Source organism: Ciconia boyciana, chromosome 3 (genome assembly GCF_034638445.1).
Source record: "Ciconia boyciana chromosome 3, ASM3463844v1, whole genome shotgun sequence".
Classification (NCBI taxonomy): Eukaryota; Metazoa; Chordata; class Aves; order Ciconiiformes; family Ciconiidae; genus Ciconia; species Ciconia boyciana.
Genome location: NC_132936.1, coordinates 200,139 through 213,200, shown reverse-complemented (window position 1 = coordinate 213,200; position 13,062 = coordinate 200,139). Strand labels below are relative to the sequence as shown.

At 47.0% G+C, this 13,062-nt stretch overlaps 1 protein-coding gene across 5 annotated transcripts in view; it reads right to left on the bottom strand.

The window, feature by feature from the left end:
• Positions 1–13,062, bottom strand: part of IFT172 (intraflagellar transport 172) — a 41,945-nt gene that overhangs the window by 14,742 nt on the left and 14,141 nt on the right. For all 5 annotated transcript variants that reach the window (XM_072858009.1, XM_072858010.1, XM_072858011.1 and 2 more), the window contains 16 exons: positions 12,565–12,650; positions 11,938–12,050; positions 9,000–9,167; positions 8,492–8,628; positions 7,545–7,652; positions 6,924–7,008; positions 6,502–6,594; positions 6,097–6,174; positions 5,453–5,701; positions 3,512–3,590; positions 2,961–3,081; positions 2,421–2,565; positions 2,257–2,346; positions 1,733–1,830; positions 726–861; positions 530–646 (listed from right to left, as the gene is read on the bottom strand). In XM_072858009.1, the coding sequence (XP_072714110.1) occupies positions 530–646; positions 726–861; positions 1,733–1,830; positions 2,257–2,346; positions 2,421–2,565; positions 2,961–3,081; positions 3,512–3,590; positions 5,453–5,701; positions 6,097–6,174; positions 6,502–6,594; positions 6,924–7,008; positions 7,545–7,652; positions 8,492–8,628; positions 9,000–9,167; positions 11,938–12,050; positions 12,565–12,650 (1,903 nt within the window). The remainder of the gene's footprint in view (positions 1–529; positions 647–725; positions 862–1,732; positions 1,831–2,256; positions 2,347–2,420; positions 2,566–2,960; positions 3,082–3,511; positions 3,591–5,452; positions 5,702–6,096; positions 6,175–6,501; positions 6,595–6,923; positions 7,009–7,544; positions 7,653–8,491; positions 8,629–8,999; positions 9,168–11,937; positions 12,051–12,564; positions 12,651–13,062) is intronic.

Sequence of the window (13,062 nt, the reverse complement as noted above, 5' to 3'; positions counted from 1 at the left end):
CATAATGCCTGTTGTCATGAAGGAGCACCAAAACCAACTGTTCTCTCCTGAGGAACCCTTCTGTGGCCGCCACTGGACTAGGGAGAGTGAGACAAAGGCTTATACAGCAGAGCAGAGAAGAGGCTGCTACCTCCTCAGCATGCCCCATACGACTGTTAGGTCAGCAGAAGTGACTCCTGGCAATCTGTGTCCACACTGGAGGGGAGCAGTGTTGTGGGGCAGGGAGGGGCTGCTACAGAGGGGCTATGGGCAGAGCAATACCTACAGCATGGTGCAGTGGTTAGGGGCAGAGCAGCGCCTAGAGGATGGCAGTGCTGCAGAGTGGCTAGGGGTCAAGCCCTCCTTTTGGGGTGCAATGCTGCAGAGCAGCAGGCACAAGGGCCTCCAGTGCTGTGCCACATGCTGAAGGTAGGTAGTGTATGCCAAATCTTCAAATTTTGTGGTGAATAGAGACAGACCAGTTCCTACCAGGATCCCACAGTCAAAACCTGATCCCTGCACAGTGGGATAGCTGTGACGTGATTATTACCCTGTAAGCTTCCTCCCACATGTCATTTACTCTGTACATGTGTACTGTGGCCTTCCAGTCCTTAGCTTCTAGGTAGTGGTACTCAGCCTCCTGTAAGTGTCCCTCTGTCTCCAGCTCCTGCAATTAGAGGCAATGAGTTAGTGATACTCTTGTTCCTGCTTGGCCTAGTTGATCCCCTACCATGAGACGCACTCACCTTGCCCAGGTGCAGGTGGGTATCGCTGAGTAAGTCCTTGTGGTACTTGGCCACTAGGCAAACCATCTCATCATACATCTTACACTTCTTGTACATGGTGATGGCCAAATCAGGTTCATTCACAGTGATATACAGCCTGGGAACACAAGAACATTCAAATGGCTCAGCTGAGGACATGACCAGTCCCTGCAGTCTCTCTGCATCCTGCCCAGCTGGAACCAGGTCCTGGGCACACTGCCAAAGGCATGACTGGTGTGCAGCATGACTGTTGTGGGCTGCAGGGGTGAACACTGCTTAGATGGAGCCCTTCTGTTATGCCACCATCAGCTGCAGTAGGGCAAAGTTATTCCCTCCATTCTCACTTGTCAACCTGAGTTCTGACTTGGAGGGAGCCTCTGGGCTTCTGTGACCTGTTCTCACCTTGGTCTCCAACCTGAGGCTGTCAGCCTGTTGGGATGGTAACATGACAACATCAGCTCAACTTACTCATATAGGCCAGCAAAAAGATTAAACCCAATGTGACCTCACCAGCTGTAATGCTCCCTTTCATGTACGGGGCATCCTTGAGACCAGGTACCATGGCATCAGATGCACAGCTGTTTGTCCCTATACCTACTAACCTTATTGTGTTATTAATCTAGAACTGACAACATTAGTAACCTGGATGGGAAACACTCCACTTTTCATATCTTATCCTCATCTGACCATGACAGATCAGATGTAGCACTCTGCAGGGGGGAAAAGCCTTGGCATATTTCCTTTGCTACATGAGACAGCTGCACCCCACCTGGACCTCCTTTCTGTCCTGGTGGACAAAGATACATTTACAGTCAGTGAATTCTCTTCCTATGAACTCTGAAATATCAGCTCTAGGTCTCCACATGTGGAGAGAGTACCTCTGACCTTTCCAAACCCTAGTCCCAAACCCTACTCCCAACCCCAGCACTCCTCACCACAGCCATTTTTTCAGGGCTCAGTCTTGGACTAGTACCAAGGGAGATGCTCACCTCTCTGCTTCTTTGTACTTGCCCTGCTTCTCCATCTCTTGGGCCTGGGTTATATAGAGCACAGACACATCTTCCTGACTCATACACTTGATTGCCAGCTGCCAAAAGGAACACACATGGAAGAAACTAGAGCACACTGCACAGCAATTCCTTGATACATGGTAGTGAAGGAGAAGGGGAAAACCGATTTCCTTCCCATTACAAACAAGTATACATGCTATATGCTCTGCAGAGAATGGGTAGTCATTTGTCACTGTGATCAAAGCACACAGGACCAACCCCCTTGGAGAGTGCTATTTGTGTCACAGGTGCACCCACACGAGGCTGCTGAAGTAAAGAAGGGCACAGACAGGGTGTGAATACCAGGGACTGACTTCTTGCTGGCTACTGGATGGCCCTACATGCATCCTTTGGGAAGAGCGCTTGTTGATCAGGTGTTGGTGCACAAGGCACTGCCGCCTCCTGATGAAAGACAATTCACCAAGTGGGGTGAGGTCCCCAGAAGCTTTGGCTTCTGACTCTACCTTGTGAGCCTGTTCCCAGAGCCCGCCCTGTGTGTACATGTCAATGGCATCCCTGGTCTGGCCTCCTTTGATGTACAGCTCCTCTGCAACCTGTAGGGAAACGACCATATTCAGCAATCACAAGGGACATACAGAGTAGCGATGATTGTGGTCTGTGGCCTCACCTGATACTCCTGTAAAGCTGCATAGTGCTGGGCAATCTTGAGGTAATATTTGGCTGCTGTCTGTTTGTCCTGCAGGTCCAAAATGTAGATGGCCTTCTTCCACTGCCGGGCTCCCAAGGCTGCCTCAATGGCCTTAATCGAGCACCTAGCATCAAAACCATAACTCTTTGCAGCCAGCCAGCAGTCATCTCCTCCAGCTGAGTTAAGCCAGGGAGACCAAAGTGGTGTCTGCTGCTTGATTCTTCTTCCTGGGTTAGAGCAGCAAAAAGGATCGGAATAACTGGCAAAGCTAAAGGGAAAAAATGAAGAACTAGGACAGCAAGGAAGAGTAATCAGGGCTGAAAGACCTTGGGAGAGATGCAGGAAGGCATCCATGGTCAGGGCCAGCAGAGACTGCACATAAGCACCCAGGGCACTGGCAAAGCAGGGTCGAGGGGGCTTACTCAGGCAAACCCCCCTGTTGATTTAAGCAAACCATATCAACTTCATAGCTTGTCAGGTTATACTGCTGCTGGTTATACAGCCATCACCTGCCCCCACCTGGCTTCGATATAATGGTTGATAGCAGCATCCAGCTGTTTCTGCTGCACCAGATGGTCTCCCCAGGCCTCCTCCAGCTTCACAACTTCTGCAGGAAATGCCAGGCGAGCCAGCTCCACTGCTGTAAGGGGACATGATAGCTGTTATGCTGAATCCAGCAAGGAAGCAGAACTCTGAGGTGAACATGGGCCTTGGATGGGGTGCAGAGGGAGGGGAATGGTGACTGTTTAATCCACTCCAGCTCCAATGCGCTACCCAGCAATCTGGACTCTGTGGACAGCTGGACCAAATCCATGCTGGTACAATCAGCATGATCAAGGCCTTGGGAAGAGGATCCTGTTCTGGGACTGTGTGTGCAGGTACAACTATGTGAAAATACGTATATTGAATGAGATGGATTGAATTTGGAATTCGAATACATTGAATACATGAAAGCTTCAGAGCATCTAGGTGTCTCTGGGCTCTAGGGCAATAGCTCATTTTACCACCAGGCCAGAGTACCCAGGCTCCTGCTGGGGATGGATGAGGGAGGAACATATTTAGCACAGTACCTTTCAGGAAGGAATTGCCCTTGCAGTAGCACTCCAGAGCCTTCCGTGGGTTCCCGACCTTCTCAAACAGGTCTCCAGCCTAATGACAAATACAAGCTGCCAGTTTCCAGAGCCACTATTTCCCCACACCATCATGTACCCCACCAGCCCCATGTACAGATCTTGTCAGTCCTGCCACACAGACTTCTCCATCAGCTATGCCTTCCCCACTAACCAAGAGCATGAGGATAAAAGGAACTTCTAGGAAAGATTGCATATGCTGAGACCATTGTCCTCTCTGCTGATCGACATACCCCAAGTGTTTTTCTGGGGTGCCATCTTCTAACAAGATAAGAGTTTTTGAGACAACCTCTCTTCTCTGCACGGTGGCTGGTGCAGCAACAGCCTTTTCTATGACCATGGCCTCTAGGAGCTCTGCTATGCAGATGATCATACAGGAGCCCTGAGCATGAGTAGTGAAGGGGGAAGCTCAGCCTCTTGCAGCAGAAGGTTTTTATCCTGTAGGAAAGGGTCGCAGCCAACAGGGTGGGATGAGGCTCAAAGCTTGAAGAACTTAGAACATAATATAAGAAAGGCCATCCTGGCAGACCAAAGATTCATTCCCTTCAGTATCTGAATGGTGGCAAAAGCACATGTCTAGAGAAAGACTGTAAGAACAGAGCAAGTATACACCAGCCTTTCCTCCATTATATCTATCCATCTCTGACGATCTGCATTGTAGAAGCTTCCTGAGTTTGTGTCATGATGCCCTCACATCATCATATTTAATGGTTTTTGACAGACTCTACCTCCATGATTTGTCTAATCGCTTTTGGACCATTTATACTTTTGGTAATAAAACATCTGGCAGCAATGAGTTCCACAGTTACCCTTTCAACTGAAGGCTTAAGAAAAGGTGACAGGTTTGGAAAAGCACAAAATTCTCTTGGGTCAACATGTAATGGTCAGAACATGCTGAAGGCAAAATGAGACTGGAGAAATGTAATTTAAGCGGGGCATATAAAATAAGCCAGCAAAAAGAAGTATTTTTTTTTCACACAACACATAACTGAACTCTGTAACTCATAGCCAACGTTGTAGATCAAAGAGGACAGGTGGTTCAAACAATAATTTGACAAGCTCATGGAAGTAAAATCCATCAAGAGCTCTTAAACATAAAAATAAAACTCTTCAGGTACACTATAGTCTGCAAACTGCTGGAAACCACAAAAGTACACTAGGGGAAGTATTACCCTATGTTTGCCTGCCCTGTTCTTTATATTCCTTTCTTAAACATCTGCAAGAGGCCACTGTTGGCCAGGATACCAAGCTGTATGCTGGTTAGACTCAGCACTGCTTTCTTACATTAACGTGATTGTGTGCTATGTGAAAAACACCCTTTTGTTTTAAAACTGTGACCTAATAAAAAGTAGTTACCAATTTTTTGTGTTATTAGACACAGAGAATAATCACTTCCCTTCTCTATGATATTCATAGTTCTACAGGTTGTCTTCATAACCTCCTTTGTTCTTCTTCCTTAGCTTTTCCATTTAGACTATCCTTATATGAAAGCTGTACCATCATTTTTTATTCTGCTATGAGGAAGCATTGTACATTTTCACAGTGATATCAAGTTTTTTGTTTGATTCACAACTCCTTTCCTGTTGGTTCCTACCTTCCCAAGGGCCTCCTTGACTATTACTGAAATCTCAGCTGATGTTTCAGAGACATGTTGCCAATGAGTTGTGATCTTTTTCCTGACTAATAACAGCAATTCTAGACCTCACCTCTGTATAATGGATGCAGTTAGGACTTCCTCCCAAACGTTAACTGCAAATTTATCAACGCAGAATCACATCTGCTGCTTTTCAGCTCAGTCCCCCTGTAATCTCACAAATGCAGAGGACAGGGTAAGAGCTTTAATGCTACTAAGAAGAAAGCCCAATGGGGTGGGCCACTCACCTGTTCATACAGTTCTCCTCTGATCAGTGCTGTGGAGACCCTATTGATGACATCCCCATTGGTCAGGAGCTCATCCCTGCTCATGGCCAGCCGTGCTGCTTTGGCTGGCAGCCCTGCCCGCAGGTATAAGCTGATGGCTGCCAGGTAGTCACCCTGTCCCTCTTGGACCTCCCCAGCCTTCTCTTCCTGCTGAGTGTCCAGCAGCCACTGGTAGTAACCCCGACGCAACTTATCCAGCATCGGGTGTCCCTGTTGAGAAATGCAGCGTTGGTTGACCTGGGCAAGGCAAGATGTTGTCCGGCTCATCCTGCAGGCTCTGAACAGCTAGTTCACGGCACCAGACTCCTTGCTGCCCAGTTAAACTAAGCAACTGCAGTTAGCAGAAACCACAGTGCTAGTTCTGTGTACCACTGCATCATCCATTCTCTTCCAAAGCCCTAGATATTCCTAAACCTTTTCTCCCTCACTATTCACCCAGGTCCATGCTTACATCAATGCAACCTTCCCTTCTGCTTGGAGCCCCTCCAAGCAGAAGTGAGATCCTGATAGGGCAGGTAAAGAGAACGCAGACCTTGAATGGACTCCCAAGCAGAAGACTTATCAAGCAAGCCCAGCCCACAGTCCAGTGCAGCTATATTCTGTACCTTGGCCTCGGCAACCACAATGCATTCATCCCACATGTGCAGCTCCTGGTACATGTCCATGGCCTCCTCTGTGGCGTTCTGTGTCAGAGAGCAAAGAGTCAACCTGAAGGTTCCATTTAGCAGACACATTGCCATTGAGCTGTCACAGTGGGCAGCGTTAGATGTGCAGAAAACACTTGAAAAAGTGAACTGTCCCTTTTACATGAATATACACCCTCCCTCACCCTCTTCATGTACCTCAGTGCAATCCTACACGTTTGAACAAGAAATATCTCCTTCTATTTCAGAGCAAAAACGTTTGTCCCAGGAATAAGCAACCTCTTCCTCTTCTCTTTCACACCAGGGCACAAACCTCCCTGCTCAGAAATAAATGAGACCTTTTCTGCTCCTTGTTCTTTTACTCACTTGTTCCAGAAAGATCATCTCTGCCAGCTTGTAGTTCTTGTCTAGCATGGCCAAGCGGGCACGCACCAGATAATGGTCTGTACCATCCCCACCCTGCAGACAACATCAGTTAGCTCAATCAGTTTGTTCAGTGAAACAACAGGCTCTGGAATGGTACATGGGAGGTGGTTGCAGGTGGGGTCCGTGTCATTACAGAAACTGAAGAATACAGATGAGAATCACAGAAGTGACAAGATGGGAGCAATATGAAATGGCTGGCCACAAGAGGGACGTGGCAGGCATGGATGAAAGATTACGTCAGCAGTTTCTACACGACCAGGTCCTGCTCTGTAGCAGACTGGTGAGCATGGACACAGAAGATAATGTGTATGCAAGTGTTTACAGGAAAGCAGCTGCCCTGCGCAGCAGAAAGTTTGACTCACATGCTCTTGAGCTGCCTGGTCAGCAATAGTATTGGTTTCATGCAGAAATCGAGCCTTTGCCATGTTGCCCAGAGCTGCAAAGCACCTGGAAAGAGAAAAGCAGTTAGTCAATAACCGGGTTTTGTTGCCCACTTTTGGTCCAAGAAAAGAAAATCAGAACCTGGGCAGCAGACCCAGCTTTGCAAGCTGGAGAGGTGAGGTAGCCCTGCTTCAAGAGAACGATTTTGCCAAGACCCATGTTCAGATGTGCCCTCTAGCCCTTCTCCATGGGAGAAGCCATGGACATGACTAGTGCCCATGCTTCACTTCCCCACGCTTCAGAGATGCGCTGAGCTTGTTGATATCTGTCAGCTCCCTTAGACCTTGCTATACACTGCTTTGGCTTGCCATCAGCAAAAATTTATGCTATAGAGTGATGTCTTCCTGTCCCCAGTTCTAGCATTACTGTCTAGGATAAAAGGGAAAAGTCATTGCCTGGAATAGAGAACTCTTAATTCTCCAATGCAGTGAATCTTCCAAGGCTACACAAAAAGCCACATCTTTAGTTAGACCCTGGTTTCTGTGAGGGATTCAGCAAAGAGAGTGTTTAGGCCAGAAAGATGTTATAGCTTCTTCCTGTACCTCTCTGCAATGTGCAGCTGTCTAGCTTCCAAAGCCAGTCTGCTTAGGGTCTTCCACATAGCTTCCGTCTCTGTGGTCATTTCCAGTGTCTCCAAAAACGCAGCAGCCCTTCAGACAGAGAGATTTGCAGACTTTCAGTAACAGAATAGAAGAACTCTCTGAGGAAGATCTTAGGCTGAGGCAGGAGCTTCCTAACAAGAGTTGCACTGAAAACAAAGCAAGCTGTGTATGACCAGTTCTGAAGAGGATTGTATAGCACAGGGCCTGTCACATCAGGGAAAAGTTCAGTGACCTAGGTGATCCCTATCTCGGCTAAGGTACTTAGAGGCATATGATCACCAGAAAGCTGTAGCAGTGTGGGGCAAGTCCAAAGTGTTATGTCTGAAGTAAGTCCCTGGTGCAAAGTCTCTCAAGTGGTATCAGTGCTATGAACATGTGAAATTTTCTTCTGTGGCCAATTTTAAAGCCCTATAACAATGTCAGCCATACCCGAGTGGCTACCGTGACTGCTTCAGGCAGTTAGTTTTTACTCTGCACAGCTCCTGAACGTTTCCATGACACTGTCACCATCACTGGAGGGGCAGCAGCAAAAGCACTTGAGTACCACTTCACATCTGGCTGCTACAGAACACACACTTATTCACTGCAGCTAAGTGAAAACTGCCTTCACTGAATTTCTGTTAGTGTCAATGGGACCAGACTGGCCAGTCTCTTGTGCCACAGAGTTTGAAACCACAGAGCTGTGAGGATGAAAAAGCTGAATATTCACTCCTGAAGGACTCTGCTGTGCATTATAGCCAGACCTGGCACCAACACCATGCTCAGAGCCTAAACTTCAACTCTGTATGGAAAGCTGTGCTGCTGTAGTTCATGGATTGCTGACCCTCAGATGGCTATTATGTGAAGTGGGCTACCTGCCATCACCATGTGGTGTATCTAGCACTTACCTGTGATAATCCCCATCATCAATGGCAGTTCCAAACTCTATGAGGCCTTCATCCAGGGTGTAGGACACAGTGTTCACCCCTTCAGATACTATCACTTCAGTCTTTCCATCATTCCGTTCTAAGTCCACAATATCCCCCTGGAAAGAGTACCAGCTATCAACACTCCCATGTTCTCCTAAAGTATGTGGGGTAGCAGGGATGTGAGGACAGCACTGCAACAGCTCTGCTGATTTAAGTTCTCCTGAATGAGCTCACACCAAGCAGACATTATCCTTATCTCACCAGAAGGAAGGAAAAAGCCACTGAGCAGCTTCTTGCTGTATTAACTGTCTCCATGTTCTGTCAGAAATGCCTGCCACAAAGCTGACAGATGAGCTCGTATTTTGTCCAGGAGAAACTAGCAGTTCCCTTCTGTCTCCATTCTGCAATACCACCCTGACTATTCCCACACATGTGAACAAGAAGTAACAGAAACTGCTGGAGGTAATCAAAGTCTCCAGAGTTGTACCTTCAGAGGAAACATGGTGACTCGCTCTGGAGCATCAATGTTATACCAAATGCAGAGGCTGTTTCTGTTCTGAGCCACCACCACATCACTGCCAGGGACCCACTGCACATAGGTGCAATAGTTCAAAATGGTAGTCTTGGTGCCGCTTTCAATGTCATAGAGCTGCAGCTAGAGGGGGGAAGAGGAGAAAAAGGCTCAGCTGGGCTCATGCCTGGGCTGCTGGCTCATATGAACATGGTAGGAACATCTGAGCAAGCATCTTGTAAACAGATACTACCAACCAGGAATCAGACTTTTTCCAAGACACTTCCCACTTCCCAAAGTTCCCAAACTTCCACTGTTATTTACACACATTACTATAGTCTTAAGATCTTTTTTAACCCTTGCAGTATCTTAAGCAGCATGCTCAGATCCTGCCTGCCTTATTGCTAGGCACATAAGTATATACACCAGAATATGCCTTGTGCTACTTCAGTTCCCTCTTTGTTGCAGAGCTGGAACAGGAGAATGGTCTCTTAAGTCCTTCATGCAAACAAACCGGGGGACCAAGAAGGGCCTTCCTCTGCAGTTCTGGGCTGAACTGTCCATCCTAGGTAGAGTCCTATTGCAACAACTGTTGCCAATAAGGTGAGAGGGTGTTTGTTTGTAGAATACTCTGCCCTGAAACAAACCTGACAATTTGGAAGGTGTAACCTGACACATGGCATAACAGAGATGTATGATGCCTTGTAACTTAAAAGTCCTAGGCTGTCTCTGCTCCTTGTCATAATTGTCCTCACCTAGCAAAGATGAGAAAAAGAAAAGAGAATAGTGCTAGTCTCATGACATACCAGTCAAAAGAGAACAAGAAAGTCCCTGTTTCAGTCTGTACCAAACTGGTTGGAGAAATATGTACAGACATAGCTTAGGAGAATCATGGTACTGTCTGATTTAGGCTGGTGGCAGTATTTAATGAAGGGGCTGCCTCTTGAGAGGCCTGAAAAGGAGCCAGAACAGGCAACAGTAATCTTGATGATGCTACTGCCTCTTGTTGAGACAGTGAATTAGAGGACCCAAATATAAACTGAACAAGACTACAGAAATAAATATAAAAAGATATGTTGCTGGGTCTATTCTCACATGATAGGACATATACAGCCTTGTGGAAACGTACATATCACAAACAGAAGCCTGTTTCATCTGGTGCAGGCTGTAATCACTGTTAGTACCTTTCTGAAGAGTATCAGTGCAGCAGAGCCCAAACAGAAGCCCTTGCTACGGGAAGTGATTCAGTCTCCTTTGTAGTGAAGGTCTTTCTTGATTGCTACTTTTATGGATATGTGAAAGTAGTGTCCTAAAGAGCTGTAGACAAGGAATAATCCTCCTTCTGAGAGTTAAGAGGGTCTTGATTAGAGAGACGCTCTAACGCAGATGCAGGCATTACATTTTTTGCAAATCCACATTGGGCTGCTCCTTCTATTTCTCTGAAATCACAAAGTACTTGTAGGAGTCCTTGTTCTGTGATGGCCCAGAACCAGAACTACAGTCTTTGTGCAAGAAAGCCTACCTCCAGCACACTCTTGTGAGAGAAGGCTGTGGTAAAGAGTTTGTGAGGCAGCAGATGTATGCACTGCAATCTTTGGCTACAAAGTTGAGCACTTTGGTTGCTAGCTGATAAGCTTGGCAACAATGAATCAGCCTGTGTGTGACTGATAACAAGCAGACAGGTAATTAATTGGAGATCTGTGATTCCCAAGGAAGAAGATATTGTTGCACCCCCTACAATCTACAATTGTAGCAGGTTGTACGATTGTAGGGGTCAAGCTGCCAAAAATGACGAAGGAAGAGCAGCTCAGTGAAGAAGCCTAGGGTTCCTGTCTGAAGTGTGAGGGGTGAATTCAGGGTTTCTTCTGCGATGAGGCTGAGAAAGTTCTCAGGGATTTCAACACATATGCATGTATGAACATAATACTTCACCCATCCTTGGACTAAGGAGAGAGGTACAGCCAACGTGGAAATATTCTACTGCAGACTGACAGCCCCCAGTGGGATCTGAACTCTGTAGCAATTAAAACCATCCTGTGATGAGCTGCAGTGCTATAGCTGGGGTCTACCACAGCATCTGGGACACCTGCACAGAAATTCCAGATGTGAATTACACCATTGTCAAGAGGGGCATGTTGTCTTCTCAGGACACTCTTGTGACAAGAGGAGCAAATGAAGTCAAGCGGTCAAAGGAGCCTTACGTTCATAACAGTGAAGAGGGATTGATAGTGAACTGAGTGGAACTGTAATACAATCGATAAATACATCTTCTGGCCTGCTGCAGTGAGTTTCTTCAGTTGCATCTGTACAGTTAAACTAAACATGGCTATGACATGAGGTGAGTATCTGCACATCATAATCTGTAGTGTGAAACCATTACCATGATTTTGGGCATAGTTTTGTCCTGGGCTTACTAGTACTCTCCCAGACAACATTCAGTCATGGTCTGGGAATCAGCACAAGCCAAGGGCCATACCGAACAAGCTATTTGGTTGTGGCTACGCTGTTTTAGAGAATTAGAGAGTTCATCTTACAGACATAAGCCAAGCTGTTGCAGAGAACACCTTTTTTTAATTTACATGTTTAAGTGCAACATTAGGGTCCTCATCCTGAGATGAATCCACTTGTCTCCATCTCACAGCAGAAGAGTCTATGATCTTCACTTTCAGGTGTGATGAGATGGAGCAAGGTGTCTAGTAACTAACTTCAGCATTAGCTATGACTCAAGACCAAACATGCTATGCTGCCAGCTCATGCAATCTGAACATGGTCTATGTTCCTCAAAGGAATGGTCAAAAAATCAGGAGTACCTCAGATATGTTTCTCACCTCCCTCCCTCCATTCAGGCATATCTGTCTTTACCTCTCCCCAGGCATGCCATCTTGCCACACTCCCCCAGATGCACCTGCCTCACCCTCATCTTCTTGTCCCTGAAGAGTAGTTTGTGGCCTGTTTCATTCAGCTCCAGCCAATCAATCTTGCTGTCATGGCTGATAGTGCCAGCGCTGTAGCCAGCAACAAGGTCCACTTGGGAAGGAAAGAAAGAAAAGAGTGTAAGTACCTACTGTGCCCCAAAGTGCTGAACATTCAATGCTTTCCCATGGGGATCAGGTACCTGGGACCTAATTAGGGCAGGACCTGCTGGCAAACACACTGTGACATGAAAAGCAGACTGCAGTGACTTATCTTGATGCCTTATCAACAGCAGTAACTCTCTCCACCCTTCTGTGAGGATGCACAAATCACAGGCAGTGCAGGCAGCAATATCATCATGCTGAACTGCACAAAATCTCAGGCCCAGGACACAGTCACAGCCACCCCACAGCTGTGTCCACACCAGACACCCAACCTGCCAAAAGCAGGGCAGCCTGGTCCCTAGTGGTCTGCTGCCAGGCAGAGTGAACGCAAAGTGGGGCTTCAGGAATCTGCTGCTTGGTAGAGTGAATGCAAACAGGGCCTTCAGGGATATGCTGCCTGCCACAGAAAATACAAAGGAATCAGGAAGGCTGGCAAAATACAGCAGAGGAAGGTTTATATTCACCTGTTGCTATAGTCTTGATGTCTATCAGATAAGCCAGTCTCTTGTTCTCCTTCACGCCTCTCTGCTGTCTCTCATTGATACGGACACTATTATTTGAAGGGAATGATGACCGTTACCTTTACTACTCTTCAAATTCACACAACTGAATCACGTAGTCCCTCCCAGACTTACCCACAGTTTCCCCAAACACATGGAGCCTCTTGCAGTTCTCTGACCTGTAACTCTTGCACAGTACCTATGGCTGCCTCAAATGAGAACAAACCTTTCTGATTCACAGCTTCACTCTAGAAGCTGCCCCTCTGGAACCAGGGGCCCCAGTAGCAAATCAGTTATGCTGCTTCCACCTCTGAGCAGCCCATGATCCTCCCTTCTCTCAAATCAGAAAATGGAGTATGGTATTTCAGGGGGACAGAGGAGGTCCTACTGGCATCTAGAGTCCCTGATAATGATGTACTAGGACCAGCTGGATGCAGAGATGTCTGAGTACATGCACAGGAG